The 22,676-nt window shown below is 40.5% G+C and overlaps 4 protein-coding genes across 6 annotated transcripts in view; 2 read left to right on the top strand and 2 right to left on the bottom strand.

Moving 5' to 3' along the window:
- LOC134873234 (metal transporter CNNM4) overlaps positions 1 to 4,081 on the bottom strand; it is a 56,619-nt gene extending 52,538 nt beyond the window's left edge. Inside the window, exon 1 of the mRNA XM_063896703.1 lies at positions 2,637 to 4,081. Coding sequence (XP_063752773.1) covers positions 2,637 to 4,050 — 1,414 coding nt within the window. The 5' untranslated portion in view covers positions 4,051 to 4,081. The remainder of the gene's footprint in view (positions 1 to 2,636) is intronic.
- A 4,609-nt stretch (positions 4,082 to 8,690) lies between these two features.
- Positions 8,691 to 22,676, top strand: part of LOC134873504 (phospholipid-transporting ATPase ID-like) — a 47,777-nt gene continuing 33,791 nt past the window's right edge. The window contains exon 1 of one of the 3 annotated variants that reach the window (XM_063897163.1): positions 8,691 to 8,887. The gene's annotated coding sequence lies outside the window, so the exon portion shown is untranslated. Of the gene's footprint in view, positions 8,888 to 8,927; positions 9,274 to 22,676 lie in introns of those variants that run through there. The other 2 variants (XM_063897165.1, XM_063897164.1) reach the window with 2 other exon arrangements.
- Positions 14,062 to 16,699, top strand: LOC134873506 (uncharacterized). Its single transcript, XM_063897167.1, has 3 exons — positions 14,062 to 15,030; positions 15,520 to 15,735; positions 15,911 to 16,699. Exons 1-3 carry the CDS (start codon positions 14,783 to 14,785, stop codon positions 16,068 to 16,070), a joined length of 624 nt encoding a protein of 207 aa, XP_063753237.1. The 5' UTR covers positions 14,062 to 14,782; the 3' UTR covers positions 16,071 to 16,699.
- Positions 16,461 to 21,078, bottom strand: LOC134873505 (uncharacterized). Its single transcript, XM_063897166.1, has 9 exons — positions 20,385 to 21,078; positions 20,007 to 20,084; positions 19,447 to 19,552; positions 18,412 to 19,148; positions 18,095 to 18,278; positions 17,567 to 17,824; positions 17,295 to 17,466; positions 16,815 to 16,963; positions 16,461 to 16,698 (listed from the first exon to the last, which is right to left on the bottom strand). Exons 1-9 carry the CDS (start codon positions 20,763 to 20,765, stop codon positions 16,511 to 16,513), a joined length of 2,253 nt encoding a protein of 750 aa, XP_063753236.1. The 5' UTR covers positions 20,766 to 21,078; the 3' UTR covers positions 16,461 to 16,510.

The following is a 22,676-nucleotide window of genomic DNA, read 5'->3' as shown; positions in this document are numbered from 1 at the left end:
CTACAGACAATTTGTCTCTGTGTTGGAATTCAACAGACAGTGGAATGGCTGCCATTCATGTAGAGATAAAGATTTAAGAAAGATTTGAAGTGGCCTCTTCATTTTTTCCAGAGTTGTATGCTCTACTATTACGGGCACACCTTCTGAACTGGGAACAAATGTCATGAAGCAGTTGCTCAAAGCGCTGCAGTTTGCAGCAACACCCACTGAGCCTTATGTTAATTAAAGTGTAAATGTGTCTACAGTGTCTTTGGATTATGCAACAAATACTAGAGTGCTGCATCATGAGTCAACTAAGTCTCCCAGAACATGACCTAATATTCAATATGATTCTGTTGACATGACAAAACCTTTGTTTCCTGACAGAATATTCACTACTACTTTCAGGTCTTTAAAAACTGTTTCCGTGTATTTCTGTCCACCAGCTACAAGAGGTGGAGGTCTTTCAAAGTTACCATAACCTTCGAACACAACACCTATATACACATCAACTGGGTGTATTCTCATAACTGTTTGAAGTACATCTATCTGCCGAACTTTGAGCAAACGTGAATTGTTTTAAACTCCCTTTGCAGCCGTGTGTGTGTGTGTGTGTGTGTGTGTGTGTGTGTGTGTGTGTGTGTGTGTGTGTGTGTGTGTGTGTGTGTGTGTGTGTGTGTGTGTGTGTGTGTGGGCACTACAGATTGTTGCCAAAGCCTCCCACCTTGCCAGCTAAGCCTACTAAGAAGAGCCGCAGAGACATTTCTTGGCCAAATGTCACACCACAGCTACAACAGCAACTCAAAACCAATACGGTACACTTTTTTCAGACAATCATATTTGGTATTAAAAAAAATCATGCCGAGTATGCCGACCAAGTTCGTTGAAGGTTTTACCTTCCTGTCAAACAGTACGACACTAGAGCAGAGACAGAAAGGCAATCGCTCACTGTGCTGAGTTATAGACACAGCAACAGTGTCTACTGTCTGTGACCTTGAGAGGAGAAGCCTGAGAAAAGGAAAACTATATCCCTGCGGGGGATGGCATCAGTGTGTGTACGGCCTCCTGAGAGACAGAGCGTGCACATTTGTGAAAGTGTGTGTTTCGAAAGAGGAAAAGCAGCAGGGTGAGAAGAGAGAAGTAAAACAGGGAAGTGTTTGGATACAACACAAAAACAAGACAGAGGCTCATTTGATTTTTAACAAAGCTTCCCCACTTCTTAGCTGAGTTATTTTTGTCAATAACACAGCTTTAGTCTAGCAACAATACTTTTCCTTACTTTGTTGGAAGTAAACATATTTTCTCCCTTTGTAATCCTCCGAACAATGTCTACATGTTGAATATAAAACGATTAAAAATGGCAACTTGAGTCAGTATCCCTCCTGAAATTCAGAGAACTTGAAACGTGTATTACCATGACATCACATAATCAAAACACAAGAAAGCTGACCTTGTGTTAAAATGCTCGATGCACAGAGTACACAGCCGTTTGATTTCAGTCTCATGTACTGAACATCCTTCTGACACTGTAGATAAGAGCAACAGCATAAAAGACCAAATGTTTTCTTTCTTTTACCCTGTTGCAGGAAGGATACATTCACAAAGCACTAATCCCCAAGACTAGAATGTATGTTATTGTTTGGCCTGCTCCACAAAAGAGGTCCAACTCAGCTCTACGGCTTAATGGAACAGGTCGAATATAGTGGGATAATGAAGCTGGAGCTGCTTTTTGTGGTTTATCCATCACAATCAGTGCAAAAAAAGGAGGAAATGGTAAGACATCTGCCAAACAGGACAAGTTGTAAAGTAAGCGTATAACAATACTACTAAGTTAAGCCTCAAAAAACCTGAGAGTCTCTCCTAAATAACCAAATACTGTTTAAAAAATAAAGAGCAAGGTTCTGTCATTTCCCACAAAACAAAATAGTTACACCTGACTGCTTGCTTGAGTTTTACCATTGAATTTTATATTTTTAAGCTACAGTTTGGAGGTCATTTCTCCACTTTTTTTCCCCACTGTGTCAGCTTTGGTTACTTTGCACATTGAGATTATTAATAAAACTCTAAAATCAACTAATAAATCATGACATATTTGTTTCAGTTAATGGTATACGTTGCTACAGAGCAGAAGGCAATTTAGGTTGTATTGCAGCTGGCAAAGATGGAGTTCATTTTTATTTGTGATTTACCTTAGAATCTAATAATAAACATCATTCTGAAATTGGCTAATCCTGTATCATAATCAGATTTATAAGGAATTAGAATACATAGCAAAACTAATAAAAATAAAGACTGTTATGACAGCTATTTAAAAAACCTATTTTAAGACTATTATAAGAAATTAACAATATTAACATATGGCAAATACTATATACTGTATTTAAAGTGGAGAGATGTGCTGATTTAAAAGAGGTATAGTGTGTTATGATTGTAACCTTAACTTTCGGTACTTTGAATATATGTTGTTTTCAATCCTTTCGTACTTTAGTAAGATTTTAAATATAGGATTTTATACAGTAATGTTGCTTATTTTTTCTCAAGTATGACAAGGGGAGACCTTCTTCTGCCACTGCCTGTCCTGGTCCACCACCACATTATTGGATGTTATGCACCACCTACTCTAACCTGCATGACAACATTAGAAGATGTCCACAAACCTTTCTTGAACTCCTCCAGCATGGAGTCCAGCTTGGTGTCGTGGAAGACGAAGTGCACAGGGTGGTTGTAAAACTTGGTGATGGTCTTGAGTGTGGTGCAGTCGTCCGGGTCCACGAAGGCCAGGTCCTTGACATACAGGATGTCCACGATGTTGGAGCGCTCGTGCTCGTACACAGGTATCCTCGTGTATCCACTCTCCATGATCTCAGACATGGTGTTGAAGTCCAACACGGTGTCGCTGTGGATCATGAAGCAGTCGCCGACAGGTGTCATGACATCCTCCACTGTTTTGGTCCTGAGCTCCAGCGCACCCTGGATCATGTTGAGCTCCTCTTTCACCAGGTCGTTGTACGGCTCGGTGACCTTCAGCATCTCCACCAGCTTCTCCCGGTTGTATACGGTGCCGATCTCCTGGCCCAGCACGCAGTCCAGGAGCTTGCTGATGGGCCACGACAGAGGGAAAGTTAGCAGCATGAACAACTTGGTGACCATGATGGTGTTCGCCCCGACTGCCAGACCGTGTCGGGAGCACAGCGCCTGAGGGACGATCTCACCGAAAATTACGATGCCGACTGTGGAGGCGACTACAGCACCAATCCCGGACTTGGTGAGGTCGTCCAGGAGGATAGTGAGGGTGGTGTTGACCAGGACGTTTCCCAGTAGCAGCGAGCACAGTAAGTAGTTTCCCTTCCTGCGGATGGGCTCGATCTTCCGCGCGTACTTCTTCTCCTTGTCTGTGCCGCAGCTCTGCACGATACGGAGCTCCATCGGGTCCAGTGCCATCAGCCCCAGGTTGAGACCGCTGAACATGCCGGACAACACCAGCAGGAAGGCGATGAGGATCACCTGCAGCCAGATGGGCAGCAAGGACTTCGCCACCTCCACCACCCGCAGCCTGCCGTCCTCATCGTCCAGCAGGTACCACGTCTCCTCCTTCTCCTGGGTGTCGCGGATGCACAAGCCGAACACCTTCACCGCTTCTCTCTTGCGGAGCTGCTTGATCCGGAGGCTTACCACCCCGGAGGTGTTTTGGTTGGTTACTACCATAGAACCCTTCACTTCTATATCCTTCGTGTGCTCGGGACAAGTCCTATTAAAAGTGTGCATGATGGCGCCGGAGTTATCATCCTCTTTATCGCTGGAGTAAAGTTCCATGAACTTGATGAGCGCAGAGCTGTTTGGGCGCAAGTGGAGCCCATAGAACCTGAAGAGGGTGTCGCTGCCCTCCGTCACCTGAATAACCCCTCTCTCCGTAGTCCCAGCCGGCGTGTCGCTCCTCTCCAACCTCATACCGAGTATCCGGGGGCCGAGTCTTGCCTCCGCCGTCGCCTCCTGGGCCTGCCTGCCCGCAAAAACACAAGAAAACACGAATAAAGTTAGCGTAAACCCCCGTTTACTCGAGTCTATCGCCATGTTTGTTTCGCTCTATGCGAATGGGGGAACTGACGTCACCTACTCGTTTCCACGAGCCCACCCCCCTCATCTGCATGCCCGCATACCCTGAAAATACAGCCAATCACCTTGAGAAACGTCACTCAACCGAGCCCCCTAAATTTTCATTTTTAAGGTCGACTGATATTTATTTATTTTTGCTTTTAAGGTGGACTCGTTTCAAGTTTTTTAATATCACCTTCACAACAATTAAAGCGACGCAGTCGTTGGCAATAAAAAGCTGTGTGACATGTGTGATGTCTTTTAATGAACATTGAATAACTTCTTGCTTCATCCTGTTGCTTAATCTTACGTTTGGACAAAACTAAGTTGGTGCTCAAATGAAAAAAGGGACAAGTTTGAGAAATAAAGGAACCCTTTATTCTTGTATTATTGTACCTTTAAATTAAAAAAATATTGAAAAATAAAGAACTATGTCCCCCCCCCCCCCCCCCCCCCTAACATCAGCATGTGTAAAGTCTTTACTGAGAACAGAGCCCCACCTGGTGGTTATATCACGCACAGTACAGCCCAATGAAAATTGCCAAAAACATGAACAACAACATTAACGTCATGATTCTGTAAATCAATAATTATCGTGAATAGATTTGTGGCACATTTTTAAGAATTCTATTCCACTACTTTTTAGTCTTTAAGTTTAGGGAAAGTCAGCAAGTATTTGAGAGTTAAAATGCTCGAATCCAAGAGAGACCCAATCTTAAAGGCATTGTTCTAGGCTTTTTAACACACAGACACACACACACACACACACACACACACACACACACACACACACACACACACACACACACACACACACACACACACACACACACACACACACACACACACACACACACACAAACGTAAGGTACAACAACTTTGTATTAAGTAGTTTTACAATTCTTTAATGATGGCTCAAACTATACAAATGCCAAATCCACAGTCATAACATTTTTTTGGATTATACTATTGCATGGTATACCATTAAATACACATGGTAGTCATCCTAATGAATGCAAAGGAAGGTTTGAAATCATAACGCATATTAAGACTTTCCGGTTACACAGTGTCATAGTAAAAAAAACTCTCTCCAAATAAGAATATTATCATGTCTAATGTTTGTTTTGATTTGTGGCTGATGGGATTATTGTGTATTAAAATGTGTTGACTTAAATAACAGTCATATTCATCCATGTAATTATATGTTGTTTCTATTCCCCGGCTGTTGGCATACAAGTCAATGTTAGTGCTTTGAGATAATTACAAATTCCTTCTTTCTTGCCTGAGCTAGATCTTTTAGATGTCAACGCTGCCAGGATATTAAGTATTAATCCCAGGACAACATTTAAAAAATGTTTTCTCGCTGCTGAAAGTACCAAACACAATTTCCTTATGAAAAAGGAGCTTTATGGTCATAATTGACAGCATTTCCTGATACACCTTCCCTTGGTTATCTTGCAGACTGAATATTGATGTGTACATCATCATTTAATACATTTCAATTCCTATTATGGGCACCTTCCTGGCTTTATTAATAGCTATGAGAGAGTACACCATCAGTGGGAAATCTCTTGTGGTTTGTATGTTAAACTTGCATTTATATTATTATTGTTAAGGAGTAACAAAAAAAAAGCTAGTTTTCTGTAGTCACCTTTACGGAAGGACAGGCAATGTTTAACTAAGATAAACACAGAAATAGATAATCTTAACATTGATGACGCACAAGACATTAAAGCTACAAAGCAACTTGGAGAAAAGATGGAATATTAAGATGAAACGTGCATATAGGCAATTTAAATCATGTAGATGAATATTCAGTATTCAGATCCTTTACTGACTGTATGCAACAGTACCTGTGCAACAACATTAAAATAATACATTATAATGAAAGAAAGTATTCCAATAAAATAAAGGCCTATTTGCTGAATTTCGCCACATAAGAATCCATTGAATGACAGTTGTCAACTATTACTACTACTATTATATGGTAATTTTTTTATCAGTTTGAGTAATATTTTGAGGCAAAATGATACTTTTTCTAGCTATTTAAATGTGAATACTTTGCTTCTTTATGAGAGTGTACTAAATATCTTTCAAGAGTGGACAAAACAAGACGTCATGTTGGGCTTTGGAAAACACTGATGTTCATCTCCATATTCTGAAATGTATAGACCCAGAAACTGATTGTTTATTCATGAACATAATCCACAGATTAATTTACAAAAAGAATGGAAACATTTTTTTTAAGTTGCAGCCACATATTATTTAATTGAAGCGTTTATTGTATCTACCCGGGGACATTGGTTTCTTAAAAGAACAGTATGACTTTTAATGAGATTGTATGTAAAATCTTAATCTACAGCATTCAAAGAAATACACTTTTTCTGTTTAGTATAACTGTATTGTGTTGGGGGAAGATAATCCGTCTGACACAAAACATTTTTTAACTAGTAAATATTGGACAACTGTTGACTTAATTGTATGTGCACAACATAGACTGCATTTCAAACTAGTATTTGCAGCAGAAACAGCTTTTTATAGATTGAGAAGTTTGAAGTGCTTGCAGTTGTGACCTTTTGCTGCTTTCCCATAGATCACACAAACTATTATTTCAGAGACATTTTACAAAATAGGACACATAATCCTTTTTATAAAATGTTGTTTCAGTTGTTGATCTCAAAAATACTAATTTGCCATGTAACAGAAAAAGGATTCTCTTCAGCGAATCAGAGAAAACATTGCTTTCATTTTAGTTCAGTTGTAAAGATTGGTTAGGTTACACAATAGAAATTGTGCTGCTTAGCTAAAAATAATTCCTAAAGTGAAATAACAGCTGTTAGTCTTTGTGTCTGCAGTTTCTCAACTGCAAACCAGGAGAAGATGCAGACCGAGGGGTGAGAGCCCTTCGTCTTGTTGAGACAATAAGCCCTATACATCCAGGCAAATGTACGGACCAAGGGATGAGAGCCTTCCGTCCCTTGAACACAAACCAACTTTACCAGCATGATTAAGGGACAAAGGAGTGAGAGTCCTTTCGTGTTTTGGAGACAACAAGTCCTCCACCACCAGCCGAATATATTTCCTCTGAAAATGATGAGACCTCCACCAGACAGAAGGCGCTCAAAGAGACAAGAGGAACACGTAGAAGTCAGTCACCTGGAGACATCGTTTCTCTAGAATCCTTTGACCTGGAACTCAAGTGTTCGCCTTCTCGAGGAGTGATCAATCTTCTTATGGTTGAGAAATTGGAGCACAGTCACTAAAAACCTGTCTCTGTTCAGAATGAGGAGAAATACAGGAAAGAGCAGATAAAAGAAGTAATGGAGAGAGAGAAGAAGGTGTGTGTTTACTGTTTGCATTGGCCATACCATTCATACATTCTCTAATACTGTAAACCTTTAAAATACTTCCGCTTTTTTTTTTTTGCACGGTTCATGCACAATATCTTTGTTTGTTGCTGTGTGCTTTTATTTTTATTAGTTTCTTTGTAGTGATAAAACTATAACTATAGTAATGCACGTTGCCCCTTTAATAACTGACTCTAAGCTAGGCAGAGGTGGGAACTAAGTACATCTACTCAAGTACTTTACTTACGTACAATGTTGAGATACTTATTCTTTATTTAAGTATTTCCATTTTATGCTACTTTATACTTACTTTGAAGATTTGGATTAATGATTTGAAATATAATCAACACTTTAAAAAGACAAGCTAGTTTCACAAGCTACCCTGCAGTATACAAAGTCATTCAAACTATCACTTTAATTGTAAAAGAGTATTCCTCTGGAACTTCTACTTTTACTCTAGTACAAGATCTGAGTACTTACCCCACGTCTTGTGTCTAATAGTAGTAGTAGTAGTAGTAGTAGTCTTTGTATACCCCGTTTTACTCCCCCCTTTTTCTTTCTAGGCTCTTATCTTTTTATGTTATATGTTCTTGTTTATATTTGCACTGTGGGACTGCCAGAAACGGTATTGGTTTGGAACTATAGCGGAGATACACCTGTTTATTCTTAACTTACTGCTTTCTTTATGCATCTTCTCTTAACATACAGTATGTATGAACACATGTAGTATTTATAACATATGTATAATGCCCAACACATTTCAGCTTGTAGACTTCACGTAGGGCTTCAGCAGAGGTAAAAGAAGTACTCAGATCTTGTATTTGAGTAAAGTAGAAGAACCGGAGTGCACCAAAATGTTACTCAAGTAAAAGAACAAACGTTTTGGCATCAAAATATAGTTAAAGTACCAAAAGTAAAAGTACCCATTCTTGTTGATTTACTCCAGGTGTGACTAAAGTCTTATTCAAGTGTTGGTTATATTTCACATCATTAATCCAAATCCGTGGAACTAGAGGCATTAAGTAGGCTAAATGTAGTGCAGTAAAAGTACACCATTTACCTCTGAATGGTAGTGGAGTAGAAGTACAAAGTGCTAAAAATAAAATACTCAAGTAAACGTACCTCAATATTGTACTTAAGAACAGTACTTGTAGTTCGTTACTTTACACCACTGATGATGACACAAATCTCCACTTCACATCCGCCATATTCGTTTTAATTGTCTGAAGGTTTCTGTAACAACACTGCCCCCACTGAGTGAGTGGAGAGAGAAGAAGGGAGGGGTTGAGAAAAGTAGAGGAGGGGAGAGCATTAGAGTGGGGAGGGGAGGGCAGACGCGGGTGTTGGGAAGCCAAGAGGAACCACATTAGCCCTCGTTTCTTCTCGTAGTTTGGAGATTTCCTCGTTTCTCTCCAGGACCTTTGGGCGACGCGCAGCTCAGGACGCACCACAGGACGCCGGAGCGAACGGTAAGAAGAAGCACTGTCACTCGCTTTCAAAGTGACCTACAAGGTGCCAAGATGAAGTTGGGACAGTGTTGACATGCTGAGATGGATTTTGGGGGGAGAAAAAGGGAAGAGATGGAGGAGGAAGAGAGAAAGGCAGCCAGGCGAACAGGAAGCAGTTGTCTCCTCACCGTTTCCTTTACTGTACTGTTCTCCGGGGAGTCTAAACTATGAAAGTAACGGAAACTATTAGTTTAAGGAGGAGAAAAGAGACGCTATACGCTTAAGTCAGAAAAAGTAAAAAAAACTTCTGCTGCACTTTCTTTTTGTCTCTCAACGTGGGTCTTTCCTGAACTACACCATACGGCTTTTCTTCTTCTGTTCTTCGAACTTCTCCAAACTCTTTACAGGCAAGATTCATCTTTTTAACTCTCCTTTTCATACGTATTGAAGTTCCTTTTGATGTGTCTGTGAAGCATTGTTCACTTGTCAACACTGGATTTCATATCATGTGTTCGCTTCAAATATAAAACTTGGAGTCTGCAGTAAGTTGTAGGTGAAGAAGTAGACTGCACCTATTTGCTGTGGGAGTAGTGATGATATGAAACTGCGTGCGGTATCACTAAATTGCTGTTTAGCAGTTATGACTGTTGAGGAACTTCCAAAGTAGATTCGTACTGCTGTTATAACCATTTGCAGTATATGTTGTAAGAGTTGAGCAAACTATTTGCTGTTCAGTGTCAGACAGTGAAGTAGTTTGACGATAATAACTTATCAGCTGTGACTGAAAAGAGACGTAGGCTACTATAAAATAGTGAGAGAGGTACTCAGATATTTGACAGTAAAAATACAGTACCACTGTGAACAAATACTCTGATAAAGGTAGAAGTTTTCCCTCTCCTGTAGTGTTGTATAGGTTTTTGTGCATGTTGTCTGCAAAGGCTAAAATCCCTGTGTTCCCTTCAGAGGGAGTTTCTATCCCACACACTCCCCCTGTGCCTCAAACACCTCCATTGGACTCCTTTGTCTATTTCCATAACATAATGACATCACTACGTAACACTTTATGGCTAGCTCTCCAACACATTGCACGTGATCGGCGTGGGATGGGACATCTCTAAGAAGTTGATCAATCACAACAGAGCCAGCCAGCTAACCAATCAGAGCAGACTGGGTTCTGGTTTCAGACAGAGGGTGAAAAGAGGTGCTGCAACACAGGCAGTATGAGAAAAATAAATAACTTTTCAAGCAGAGTCACACAATACAATACCAGAACATTAGCCTAATGGGGCCTCTTTAAAACTTACTTGAGTAAAAGAATGAAAATGTCATCATCAAAATATATTATTGTGGGTGAGGAAGCTAAACAAATTGAAAAAAAAAAAGTGTAATCAAGTACCGTACTTGACTAAATGTACTTAGTTGCTTAGCACCACTGAAAACACAGGGGCCTAGCAAACGAATATAGGGGCCCCTTGATAGGTCTTTAATAAGCTTGTACAGTGTAATGTTAAAGGCACAGCGCACATTTCCGTGACAATGTGCAAATTCAGCTGGCAAATCTTTAACTTAAAGTCCCTACTTTCTTTTTGAATCTAAAACATTGCGACACCTGCTTATCTTCTAGCTACAGTATATCATACTTTTCACCCCTGCTGTCATCACTCTACTTCCTGTATATTTTAACGCTGTAATCTGTATATCTTAATGCTGTGAAGAAAAATGTTATATTAATATGTTAGCCCCAGGGGTAAGCTCCATATTCACTTTTTTATACCAGTACAGGGATTAAGCATTTGAAACTAAACTAAAAAGATGATTATTTTACTAATGCAGCTAATTACATAAATGACTTCAGTCATGAATTGAAATTTGAAGGGGGAATACGATAAGGTGAAGAGTGTATGTGTTACATGTTAATGAGACAGAAAATTAGTGATAAATTACAAAGTTGCATTTGACTAAACATCGCTATCTAAATTCATCCTGTACACGGAAATGGAGAACAGGTCTGAAGGGTCATGTAAGGTAAATCCTTGACATTGAACTTCCTGCTAGTGCTCAAATGAATTTAACCCTACGTTGGTCAAACTCCATCTCTGTGTCCCAGCTTGAATGTGGTGTGTTGTTAAATTGATATGAAGCTGCGTAAAAGCCTTAAAGGTCAATCAAAATGTCAGAGTGTTATCAGGTAAGTTGAGAGGAGGAATGGCTTTGTGGCCCCTCTAGGTCAGGTGAATTATTCAGAGGTTGATTGTTCGGGTCTTTTGGTGCGGCGCTCGGGGCTCGACACCGTATTGTGCCCTCGTGTCATAACCGCATCTCACTTTTCCATTCTTGCTTTGTTAATGTTCATCATCAGTGGGGTATGTGAAAGGTCTTTACAGGCAACATCTCTATTCATACCTGCAGCAGAGTCACAAATCAGTTCAGTTTTCAAAGGCAGAATTGTCAAAAAAAGCTAGCTTGTGGACGTACTGTATGATGTTTTCTTTTCTTTTTTATGCGAGATTGAGAGAAGTGACCACAAGTTCACCAGTTAACTTCATCATTTACTCACAGGCAGATCTACTGAGGATCTGACATTAATCAGTAACCACCAGGAACAGAGTTGGTTTGTTAGCTTTTGTTTGTTTGGTCAACCTAGTTAGATTAAACTGATTCTGTGGCATTGTGAAGGACTTTACATTTATTTAAAGTTCAATTTGGTTTTAGTGCTGCCCTGTATAAAATGTTCTTATACAATATGTTGTCTTTTGTGGTCAAGGGGCATAACTTAGGATCCAAATTAGAGGTAAAACAAACAATCACAAACAAATTTGGGGTTAGGGGTTTAGTGCCAAGGAAAACATGTACAAATAAGATTCCATTCTAGGAAGTCTAATCCCAAAGCTGAGCCTTGGTTTAGCCAATTCCAGTTAGGAGAAACATTTGAGATGTATTTTTGAATGAATTTGACCACTGGACTGTTTGTGTTTATTTGCCCCAAACATCCACTCTGTACCAACTGTTTTTGACTGAACTCGGAACTCACCCGCCTCTGTGGCTTTCTCTGTTATTAAGCGCAAGTTTCTCTTTTTTCCCTCATATCTTTTGTTTATGGGGACCAGAGATATGCCCAAGACAATCGCTTAGATGTTTTAACCCGCATGTGTCAATCTGCGCCGCTTTTGGCTTATTGCACTAAGCTAGGTGTAGTCTATTTCTGCGTTGACCATTTATATTTATGTAGCTACAGAGCCTTCAAATTAGTTCTTTCTGAACATGCAGTAATGGTGTATATCTACACAGAACATGTTTTTTTCAAGCTTCAATCAAAAATAAATCTAGCTGTTTTTCTACTGTATGCTGCATTTTACTTGCAGTTTACACGGCGACCCAACACTGAGCTTAAAATCTATGTTCTTATTTTACAATTGCAGCTGTATGAGTCTCTAAAAACACAGCACAGCACACACCTAGGACCCTGAATGCATTCTTTGTAGAAGGAGAAAGAATACTGAGGCTGCTGCTTTGTTTAAGTGCTGCTTCTGCTTGTGTGTAAAACACAGTCTTAATAACTCAGGCAGCTTTTAGCATGCAGTCTGGAAGAAGTGGGTTTTCTGCAATAACTGCATAGATCTTCAGCACAGACCAAAGACCTTCAACTCAGGGTATCAGGGCGGAGCTTTGGTTGAGCTGTGGTTAAACTGGGCAGGTAAAATCCTACACTTAATGCATGACCTACATACACCTTTTTCTTTTTATTAACAACACAAGTGGGACTTCACTGAAGTATAACAGTCCAAAAGCAGATTTCTGTTTGCTTTAAGCCGTTTATTAACATTTAATCAGCAAATATGTTTAATGAAAAAACCAGCATTCATTAAAGTAGCAATGTTTAACGTTTGGAGACATTTGATGTCTCTTACACAGCTGTGCATGTTTGAGTAGCTTAGTAAAAATGTTGCATGTTGGTTTAAAATCCTTGTCCCCCGGGGACTTGAGTGAGCTTGTTGCTGTTTGGGGCAATTAGCAAGAACTGACTATCGCTGATACTTCCTGCTATTGTTTTGTCACTGAAGCAGATTCCTGGACTGACACTTTTGAAGGGGATATGGCAAAACAACGAAGACGCCCAACTTTAAGTGTTTCAGCTTGGTAATACAGTATATTTGGTTAGATCGAAAGTATAAAATATCAACCTTAGATGAAAGATGAATCCAGATAGACTTTGGTTTTGATTCTGCGCTACCGTGCAATGTCCTCTCTCGTCTTCCTCTGTGGTATTGGTTGCATTGGCCAATGATCTGGAACGTTCAGTAACATAACATGATTTACTCTGAATCCTCAAAGAGAAGCTGCCTGGGGAATACTGAAGGCACTGACGCAATAACGACATAACATCACATTATGATTATTGAATTATCTTTTTTAATTTAGCAATGGTTAAGTCCATAAAGCATGAACATTGACAACAAATATATTCATTTTACTATGGTGTAAGACAAGCTAAATAAACCCCTTTTACCTTTTTCCAAACCATAGAATTTGGCATTACTGCTACAATTATTTGTTTATAACAGTTGCTGATTACTGTTTCTGTTTAATCGATTAATTGACAACTCTTTGGAGCTCTACTTCACTGTATTGGAGGTTTATTGCTAAGTTGCTTTGAAAAATACAGTGTGTGCTTCGGGCTATTATTAGCAAGCAGCATGATAAGACAAGTACCTGTTGATAGAGATAGAACAGAAAATGTAGGCTGGTGTTTTTTTTAAAAGATGAGAGCTCTAGAAACCATAACAGGACTTTTTATCAGAGGATTTGTCGAAAGATTTAAAAATACACCTCACAGATACACATATAAGTGGTAGGGCGCGTTACCTTTGAATTCTGAGAAGGCCTTAAGTTGATGTGTTTGTTATTTCTGAAAGCACAGGACCTGTTCGTAGCCAAGAGCAGGCTTTCTGCTGCAGCAACTCTTTTAAAGTTAGACTCCACACCTCTAATATTGGATACAGTAAAAAACGCAATCTCTGCTACACACCTTCCGCTATCTCTCCTGTTCTGTTTGCTATTAGACAGACCACACAGCAAGAGGGAACATGCTGAAAATGCAGCAGCTGTGTTCAATGGCTTATCTGTTACTGGAGGTTATTGTGTCATTGGCAGATCTATGGAAACTATTATGCAACAACTCATATCTTTCTCTATTTGTTTTACTGTACGTATAGCTTTGTTCGGGTCAAACAGTGGAATTCTGTGAGAACTGTTCTCTTTTTCTCTCAAGGGGAGAATTTGCATCACATCTTCGCACTGGTGTGATTTTTGATAAGAGCAGACATTTTTACATATGTCAAGTTGGATTTAGGCTGGACTCTTAAGGTGGGGCTGAGCATCTTTCAAGGGAGATAAAACAAAGCTTTTAATTGATGGTTACTCTTTAATAATAAGAACACACATGTTGGGCCCTTAACATGCAGTTTTCCCCATGCAGTAGCTTTTAAAAACATATATTCTATGATTATCAGACTTATGTTCAGATTCAAGACTCAACCCATGTTTTTAAAGGATACACAATTATCTTAAATAGACCCTTTTATGCTTCTTGGGGTTTTCCTTTTCCTGGGGTGTGTTATACTGTATATAAATGTGCATAAAAGGGCCCCTTTAAAGACCTCATGACACGTGGAAAATAAAGTAATATACATACACACATTGAAAGTACACATACAAAATAGTCACTTGAAGTTGGTTTTAATCATTATGATAGAGAAATTGAGTTTGTACGGCCTTTTAAAAGTGCGATTTTTGCGATCTGCTACCGACCTTCCTATTAGTCAGTCACATGACCTATGACGTACACTCCGGAACGGCTCCTTGGTCAAGACACTATCCCACCTGTCACTCACGACTATCCTGACACCTGTCAACAACATGGATTCTGACAACTCCGATTCATCCTCGGATCCTGACACATTTTTCGAAGTGGCAGAGTCCGACCCAATGCTGGAGGACAATGTGAGGGGCGTTATGCCCTATAGATACGAGCCATACTTGGATGAGTTGGAGCCACAGGGTTCTACGGAAAGTTCGGATGGCGAGGCAGAAGGCGCTGTTGGTGGTGCTGCTGTGGCAGACGGTCGGATGCCTATGGATTTTGGCAGACTACAGCACGTGGAATGGTAACTTCCTTCTTGTTCACTTTTCTGACAATGAACACTCCGTAAGATATTGTACTTTGTAATATCCACCACAACCAGCGTTTGCACCAGCGAGCATGTGTGTGTGCAGTCTGCCTCCTCACCTCCCAGAATTAGCCAAATAGTCACCATTACTAGCCTACAGATCGCAAAGGGCCATTGTTGTTTCCCGGTGCTTGTCATAGTCTTAATCTTTATTTAGTTATGTTATTTTTTTTGAGAGCGATGAAAATACCAATTAGGTCTACTATATTAGTTTGCCCTGCGTCATACTCATACAGTAGCCTATGCTATAACCCAGTAGTAGCCTATGCTATAACCTAGCTCCTGACCAGTGGCCATCCTTCCGCGATTAGGCTAGTTCTACGTCGGCTTTTCACGCGAATCAACCCATGACATTGACACTTTGTAAAGTTCTGTGACAATTGTAAGATTGTTTCAAGCCCCTTGCCTTTATCTGTTATATTTTAGGTGTTCTTGTGGGAGATGTGAGCCAATGCCACTGGTAGTGGAGTCGGTGTGCTGCCGCGAACAGTCAAGAGTGTGCGAGAGGAGAGAGGAGGAGGGAGCAGACACCCGCTGCATCACAGAACATTCTGGCTTTGAGCCAGTTTGTCTGAATCTGCATGTTCTGCGCACCGCACATTTCCACTATCGGCAAGAATACGGGGATGTAGAGGGAAACGAGTGAGTATACAATCCTATTGTAAAATCATTTGTATGGACTAGTAGGAATTGTATGATTTGATATCACCAATGACGTAAATGTATGCGTAAAACGAACTGTCATGTAGGTTACAGTAGGCCTAGGCCTACATCTAAAACACCTGTGTTTTTCTTCTGATTTTCTTTCAACTTTTAGGTGGAAGAGGTACACTGGATACAGACAGTTTGTGCGATGGTGCTACGAGTACCTGGGAAGACATGTCAGGGTCCCCATACCTTCCTGTGTGGTGTGGTGTATCCGGAGAACTTTTCCCTCCATTGATTACAGGGGGTTCCAGGACACCAACAGCCCGTGATGATACATGTATGCTGTTAACTTGTTAATTTTGTTTTTTTAGTTTAAATACATGAGTTTGTAAATACATGAAAATGAATGTCAATACATGATACCTCTGGCTTCACATGAATGTGTCTTCATTTTTACAACTTACAACAGCTTACAACAAATAGGCCTAGCAAATCAATTTACACCTTCACCATGGAAGGGTAGCTGATATTTTTGATCATACGGTGTCTAAGATGTGCTGTACTTCAGGGACAATGCAATACAAGCCCACATGGATAAGGGGGAAAACTGTAGCAACACAGACATACTACACACCCTGTAATGACACTTTTCAGAACACCAAGGTGAGGATGGAGCAGGAGGTTCCCAACACAGTAAATCAAAGCACTCACGGCAAAGATGAAATTAAGTTTGTGTTTATTCCATTCAGTCCGGTTCTCATGTGTACATTTAGGTGTTATTTGTAATGCTAAAGCGGGTCATATGTGCATTGACTGCTGCCCTCTTATCCGGCTTTTCGAATGATGCATTGAGTGGCTCTGTAACAGGGGACGGGTCTGGGATGTCAAAGTCATCACCGTTGTAGTCCTCACCTCGACACATGGCCTCCACCATCCGCATCAGCTCTTCAGCATAGCCTGTTGCAGAGGAATATGGGACAAGGTTCAAATTAATCCAACCATAGATATGACACACGACTATGTACATCTCAAAATACAAATCATATCTGCAATCAACTTTCTATTATGCTTACCAAAAGATGGCTCCTGTAAGACTTTCCTCACAATGTAGCCGCCCTTCTTATACTTTGGATACCGCAGGTTGAACATCATCTCGCCATCGTGTCTGCTCCGCTGCTCCCTGTTGGCATTCTCGTTGAAATGCAAAGCAGCCAGGATCCCTCTAAGAACAGAACACAAACAGAATAATCAGGAACAAGATGACCATTCTTAACAGCGAAACATAAACAAGTCAACCCAAAAGAGCCCATGTTACCCCTCTATTTATCAGGTTGCACTGCCTAACAGTGGCTGCCCAAACCAGGCACAAGGCCCTGACCCTTGCCTACAAAACCACTTCAGGACATGTACATTTCCTGTGCACTGCAAATGTTGCAAGCTGTGATTTTGTCCTCGATTGTAAGTCGCTCTGGATAAAAGCGTCTGGCAAGTGTAATGTAATAGAATGTAATAATGTCCTAAAAGAATGTTTCACGGAATATTTCTTTGATTACCTGCTCTCCATCCCTTTGTATGAAAAGTGGCACATCTTTGGCGCAAAGTGGGTAATCACGCTATGGAATGCTTCGAGGTAGGATGTCTGGTGTGACGGGGACAGGCGTTGTATATCTGCACACAGCCTCTTGTTCCGGATGATCTTCTCCACTTCAATAGACACCTTCGTATCTGAAGAACATTGTACAAAATACATGTAAATTATGCAACATGATGCAACATGATACTGTGATCACAATCTCTGTAAAATAAACATTAGGAGTATACTAACGACAACTCAGCCACGGTTTACGCTGTTCCCTGCCTTCCAGGACTCCGTGCGCACAAGAAGAGAACAGTCCCTCGAACCCGGTGTGCCTGTTGTGGATGTGATCGATGACTGATGTCCATTTGTCCACCACAAGTTGTCCACTGCCAGGAGGCGTCGAGACCACGGACCAGTACAGATGGTTTATAATACTTCCCACCCAGGGTTTGAGGTCCTGGCAACCTCTAGTTTGTCCAAGGCTCTGCAGCTTCTTCTTGACACCTGAGTAAACATGTGTAGATGAATAAATAAATAGAAATCTAATGTACTGCTTGAAGGTCTTGACTCCAAGGGCATAACTAAAACCCTTTTTAGATACATGAACAGCCTGTAATAGCCTGAAATAGGCCCTGTCCTCCACACACACAAGGATTTCACACATAAAATTTGTCCAAACCCAAAAAATCATATCTTTCAAAAAGGAATGTCAAGGTAGTGCTTCAAGTCTCTCTTAAAAATTACATTAAACAGGTTTAAACATGTTGCACTTACTCTTGGCTACATGCCATATGTCAAACTGGTGCGTGATGTCTGGATGGTCCTCTCTAATCATCATGTTGATGCCTATGTGTCTGTCTGTCACGAGAGTTCCGACATCCACAAAGCCCTGGACTTTCTCAAGGGATCGCTGCAGTCCCACTTTCTCCATGTGGTAGGACCCTCCAACCTCATTGCTCTAAAACATAAAAAGCAGGAGATTTTGATGAGCATAACATTGACTAGTATAAAATTGTCCTTACTACGACAGAAGAGTGTGTTTTCTATACTGGGCAGGACTCACATAGAGGCATAATACATCTGAAATGTACCTGTACAAGTTGTACGTCAATAACAGCTGTTTTCCGGAGCTCCATTGTTGAGTAGGTGCCGTACTTAGCGCAATGCCCTGGGGTGTCGGCACGCCCGTCACCACCACACACGATGGGTTCCCCTTCTGCCTGTAGCAGACAGAGCATGGCAAACTGCTGCTCGCCCCAAACTCGCTTCACAGCTTTGAAAAGCACCTGGTCCTGATGTCTGAAGAACGATCTTTCCGACATCACAGCAACGCCCAATCTGGATAGGACACGCAGCACCTTGGTGACAGTGGCCCCACTGAAGAGAATGGCAGCGGACAACAACACATTCCCAGCTGCTGTTCTGCCGAAGAAAGGTTGACTGTTCCATAGTCCTTGGTTCCCACATCCCCCGCACTGGATGGTGACCTGCAACTGTGTTCCTACTTCTTTACACTGCCAGGACAGTGACCTGCTCCCACAAAGTCCACAGCTGCACCATGTTGACAACAGCGTCACCAGGCATTCCCAGAACACAAGAAAAACGCTACCTGCTGGCGCCTCAGGTGGCGGCACTGGTGGAGTATTGTGTTCAGGACTCTCTTCAGCTGAATCATCAGAGGACGGCAGCTTGTAGTCGGGATCATCTGTCGACATGTTGTCATCTGAGTCAGAGCCACAAGAGGTTGAGTTGTCGGTGTTGTGAAAGCAAAAGCAGTCATCCTCAGTCTGAGTCCCAACAGTGACCATTGATGTAGTAGCCTGCACACCTGGGGAAAAAACAATGTTTAGTATATAGAAATCAGTGTCAGCTTGAAGGAAATCTTCATTCAATACACACAACTTTTTGTGAAGCTTGCTCGCACTAGTAAATTTGTAGATTGTAAAATAGTCTTTTCCTAAGACAGATAGTTTTTCCAACATTCTTGTGTAGATGTGAAAATAGATGTTTGACATAGAAAAGGATTGTCATTAGTGATGTATCTATCTACACAAGATGCAATGCTGAAAAGACCCGTTTCCCCGGACATCTGTTTGGCTAAAATACGTACATAAATGATAAAATACCTTTAGTCCGTCCCCTTCCTTTGAACTGCATAGCCACCGTCCTTGTTGGTGGCCTCAGACACACTTGAACGGAAAAGTCACTGTGCTGATCTTCTGTTGAATTCACCTGAATAAATAAGTAAGTAAATAAATAAATGTGTGTATACATATGTGTGTGTGTGTAAAAGTTAAAAAAAAAACTAAAAAATAGAGTTTCCTTCCAACACAGGTAACCTAGTAAAAAGTAGACCAGTGTATTTGTCTTACAATCAGCTGATTCTGCACTGGTTGAATTGAGTTTGTGGTGGGTCCTTGTTAGGTTTTTAGTGTTTTTCAGTAATGACAGTCCATCTATCTAGTTAGGTACAATGGAGTAAATGGTGTAACGGTTATGTTATATGTGCTACTGTTGTAATTACACCACAAAAGTACTTTTACTTTTAACACCTCTGGAGATGGTGAGGGTGAAGGTCTGAGAGAGGGGGCACTGGCACTTGATATACTGTAATGCTGTGTGTAGTTAGTCAAATAAAATCTTTAGTCAGTAACTTAGTTGACCTGAACGCTTTCCGAAAACTTACATCAGTAGATGGGTCCCCGTCAGGAAAGTCATCGCTTTCCTCTTCAGCAACATACTCAGACTGGCATTCCTGTAGTACCTGAAACATAAATAAATAAATCACAAGATTTAGCGTGAGTTGGAGGGGGAAAAAAACGCTACCGCAAACCTAAAACAAACACTTGAGACTTGACTTTTTGCTAACACTCTGAGGTGAACTTAGCTGAATAGCTAAAGCACTTAGCACTAGTAGCCAGCTGAGCTGAAGTGTTCAGAGCTAGCGCCAACTTCAACTATGAAGAACCACCGCAAGCTGTTTACACAGTGCCAAACACTCATTCCTTTGCATTTCATTTCCCTTCCATTATTAAAATATAGTCCAAAATAAGAAGGTACGTACCTCCAATCTCTGCCTTTTCTCCAGAGCATGAGACCTCCGGCTCTTGACGTCGCCGTTCGCCCCCGGGGCTAACCTCGAGCTTGTCCCTCGATGAAATATACGCGGAACCGAATTGGGCAGCAAAACCTTCTTCAGACGAACATCAATACCAAGCTGCTCCTTCAGAGCGGGGATCGAGTCGTAGCACTCCTCTTCAAAATGCGCTGAGCAAAGTACAGACGACGAGCTTGGCTTCCATACTGTTCCTTTCGGACCAGCTCTTGTCCTACAAACTTGTTGCGTCCAGAGTTCACACAAAGCAGGGTCTTTCGGAAACCGATGAAGGGTAAAACCGTTCTCCCTGGTGTTTGAACAATACGCTGCAACACACCGCTCAGGCATGTTCTCAACAAAAATATTAAGAACAAAACTTTAAAGATGCTAAAACTGCGAGTACGACTTACTGTGACTAGAAATGATCAAGGTCAAGGGTGGCAGCAGGTGCAATCAGGTCTAAAAGCGTTCCGGAGCATACGTCATCTTTATGTTGGAACGTTGTCAAGACACTGGCCTGTGGATTTCAGTGGCTTGCGTACAAATTTCGAAAATAACAGAGAACCGGGCATATTTATCACAATTATGTATTTCAAATCGAAAATAAAAGTTATTTTAGACTAAATAAAAAAAGGTAGTCTCTAGGTGTCATGAGGTCTTTAAACTGATGTATTCAGGCTGAATCAGCCAGGTGACTTTCTCAATTAACCAATTATTTCTGTTTTTTCAGAAAATAGTAAAAACTGATAGTGATGATTCAGTTATATTAAATATTGTTACCCAGGTTAAGGTATATTACATAAATGAGGCTGTGGAAATTGATTGTGTCACTGTGTTCACCCTGAATACAGAACAAAAGTTAAGTAACCTAAAGAAATTGTTTTTGTGTTACCTTATTATAATACATATGACCACTCTTAATTCAGGTGCTTTAAATGAGCAGTGTGTAGGATTTAAGGGGAGACATTGAATTAAGAAATCATTATGATGTTTTCATCAGTGTATAGCCCTCCATCTCTATGCCCCTATACCCATTTGGTTTTACGGCTGGGATTATCGTCATACAAGATGTTGTCTAATTCTACTTTATCTTAACTGTAAATCTTTATTGAATTAGAGAAAATGTATCATATAATAATTTATGTTCATATTGTGAAATGACTATACATAAAACACATACACACGCTCACATTTAGAGAAAAGGGTTGTTTCTTTTAGCAGCAAACAAGCGGTCAGTTTTGATAATAGAGCACTGTTCAGTTTGAGAAACCAGAGATCGGTAATGGGACAAGACACCCATTCATTTGTGTGACCTCTGATCTGTTATGCCAGTCACAGGTGGCTGTCACACTGGGCTACTGTTACCCACCTTTCTTTGCCTGGAATAGCATTAATTCCAGTGTTTGTTGCCTGTACTCTGAAATGAAAGTAAAAGACAGACTGAAAGACGGACACTACAGGACCGCTCGTCACAAGACAATGACCTAGCCACAGAATCCAGTTACCAGATTTGCTAGATTCTCCACAGCTTGAAACAGATACAGAAACAAAGTCGTATTAATACTTTCTCACTAGTAAACTTCCTCCACCACTGCCTTAACAAGATAGAAATTAGAGCATCACTGAAAACAGTGACTTTGTTTTAAAATATGGATCAGATTAGATAAAACAATGAAGTCACGAAAGATAAAAATCTTAAAACTTTCTTCCAGGATTAATTAAACTCAAGTTGTAGGAGATTTTTGGTGACATAAATTGGAAAAAATGAAAATCTGGCTGCAAAAATGACGTCAAAATGTCAACAAGGGGAGAGTGGAAAGTAAACAGCCAGGTTATTTGGCACATAATGCACCAACATGGACCTGAGTGTAGTGCATTCTGGATAAGTTATCAGTAACATTATGTAGCATCCTCTTTATCATTCTGAGTATTTACTCTTTGCTTGAAATCTGTTTCTTGTTTCAGCTTCTCCCACTTGGTTGGCAGTAACATAACATTTACTCCATTTATAGAAAAACTCCTGTAAGGATGCTGAGGGATTTTTGACTTTATAGCTGAGAAATAAACAATACTGTCAGAAGTTTAGAAAAGGCATCTGTAACCCTAATGCAACAAATTGGGTTTCTGACTAGTGTTTTTTTATTGTTTCTGAACGAAGTGTCATTCTGAATTAAAAAAAAATATCAGACTAGGAAAAATACTTTATAGTGAAGGTGGTTTTGATCATTAAATAATATCAAGATTACCCTTTAACTTACA

Source organism: Eleginops maclovinus, chromosome 12 (assembly GCF_036324505.1).
Source record: "Eleginops maclovinus isolate JMC-PN-2008 ecotype Puerto Natales chromosome 12, JC_Emac_rtc_rv5, whole genome shotgun sequence".
Taxonomy (NCBI): domain Eukaryota; kingdom Metazoa; phylum Chordata; class Actinopteri; order Perciformes; family Eleginopidae; genus Eleginops; species Eleginops maclovinus.
The sequence above is the reverse complement of the archived record's forward strand: the minus strand, read 5'-3'. Positions and strand labels throughout refer to the sequence as shown.

Bases quoted from the DNA above. Each gene is read 5' to 3' on its own strand.
- LOC134873506 (XM_063897167.1), top strand. From the start codon at position 14,783: ATGGATTCTGACAACTCCGATTCATCCTCGGATCCTGACACATTTTTC. The intron at 15,031-15,519 runs GTAACTTCCTTC...GTTATATTTTAG, and splicing joins AGACTACAGCACGTGGAATG to GTGTTCTTGTGGGAGATGTG. The intron at 15,736-15,910 runs GTGAGTATACAA...TTCAACTTTTAG, and splicing joins GGGGATGTAGAGGGAAACGA to GTGGAAGAGGTACACTGGAT.
- LOC134873505 (XM_063897166.1), bottom strand. From the start codon at position 20,765: ATGCCTGAGCGGTGTGTTGCAGCGTATTGTTCAAACACCAGGGAGAAC. The intron at 18,279-18,411 runs GTACATTTCAGA...TTTATGTTTTAG, and splicing joins TTGACGTACAACTTGTACAG to AGCAATGAGGTTGGAGGGTC. The intron at 16,964-17,294 runs GTAATCAAAGAA...TTCTGTTCTTAG, and splicing joins TACAAAGGGATGGAGAGCAG to AGGGATCCTGGCTGCTTTGC.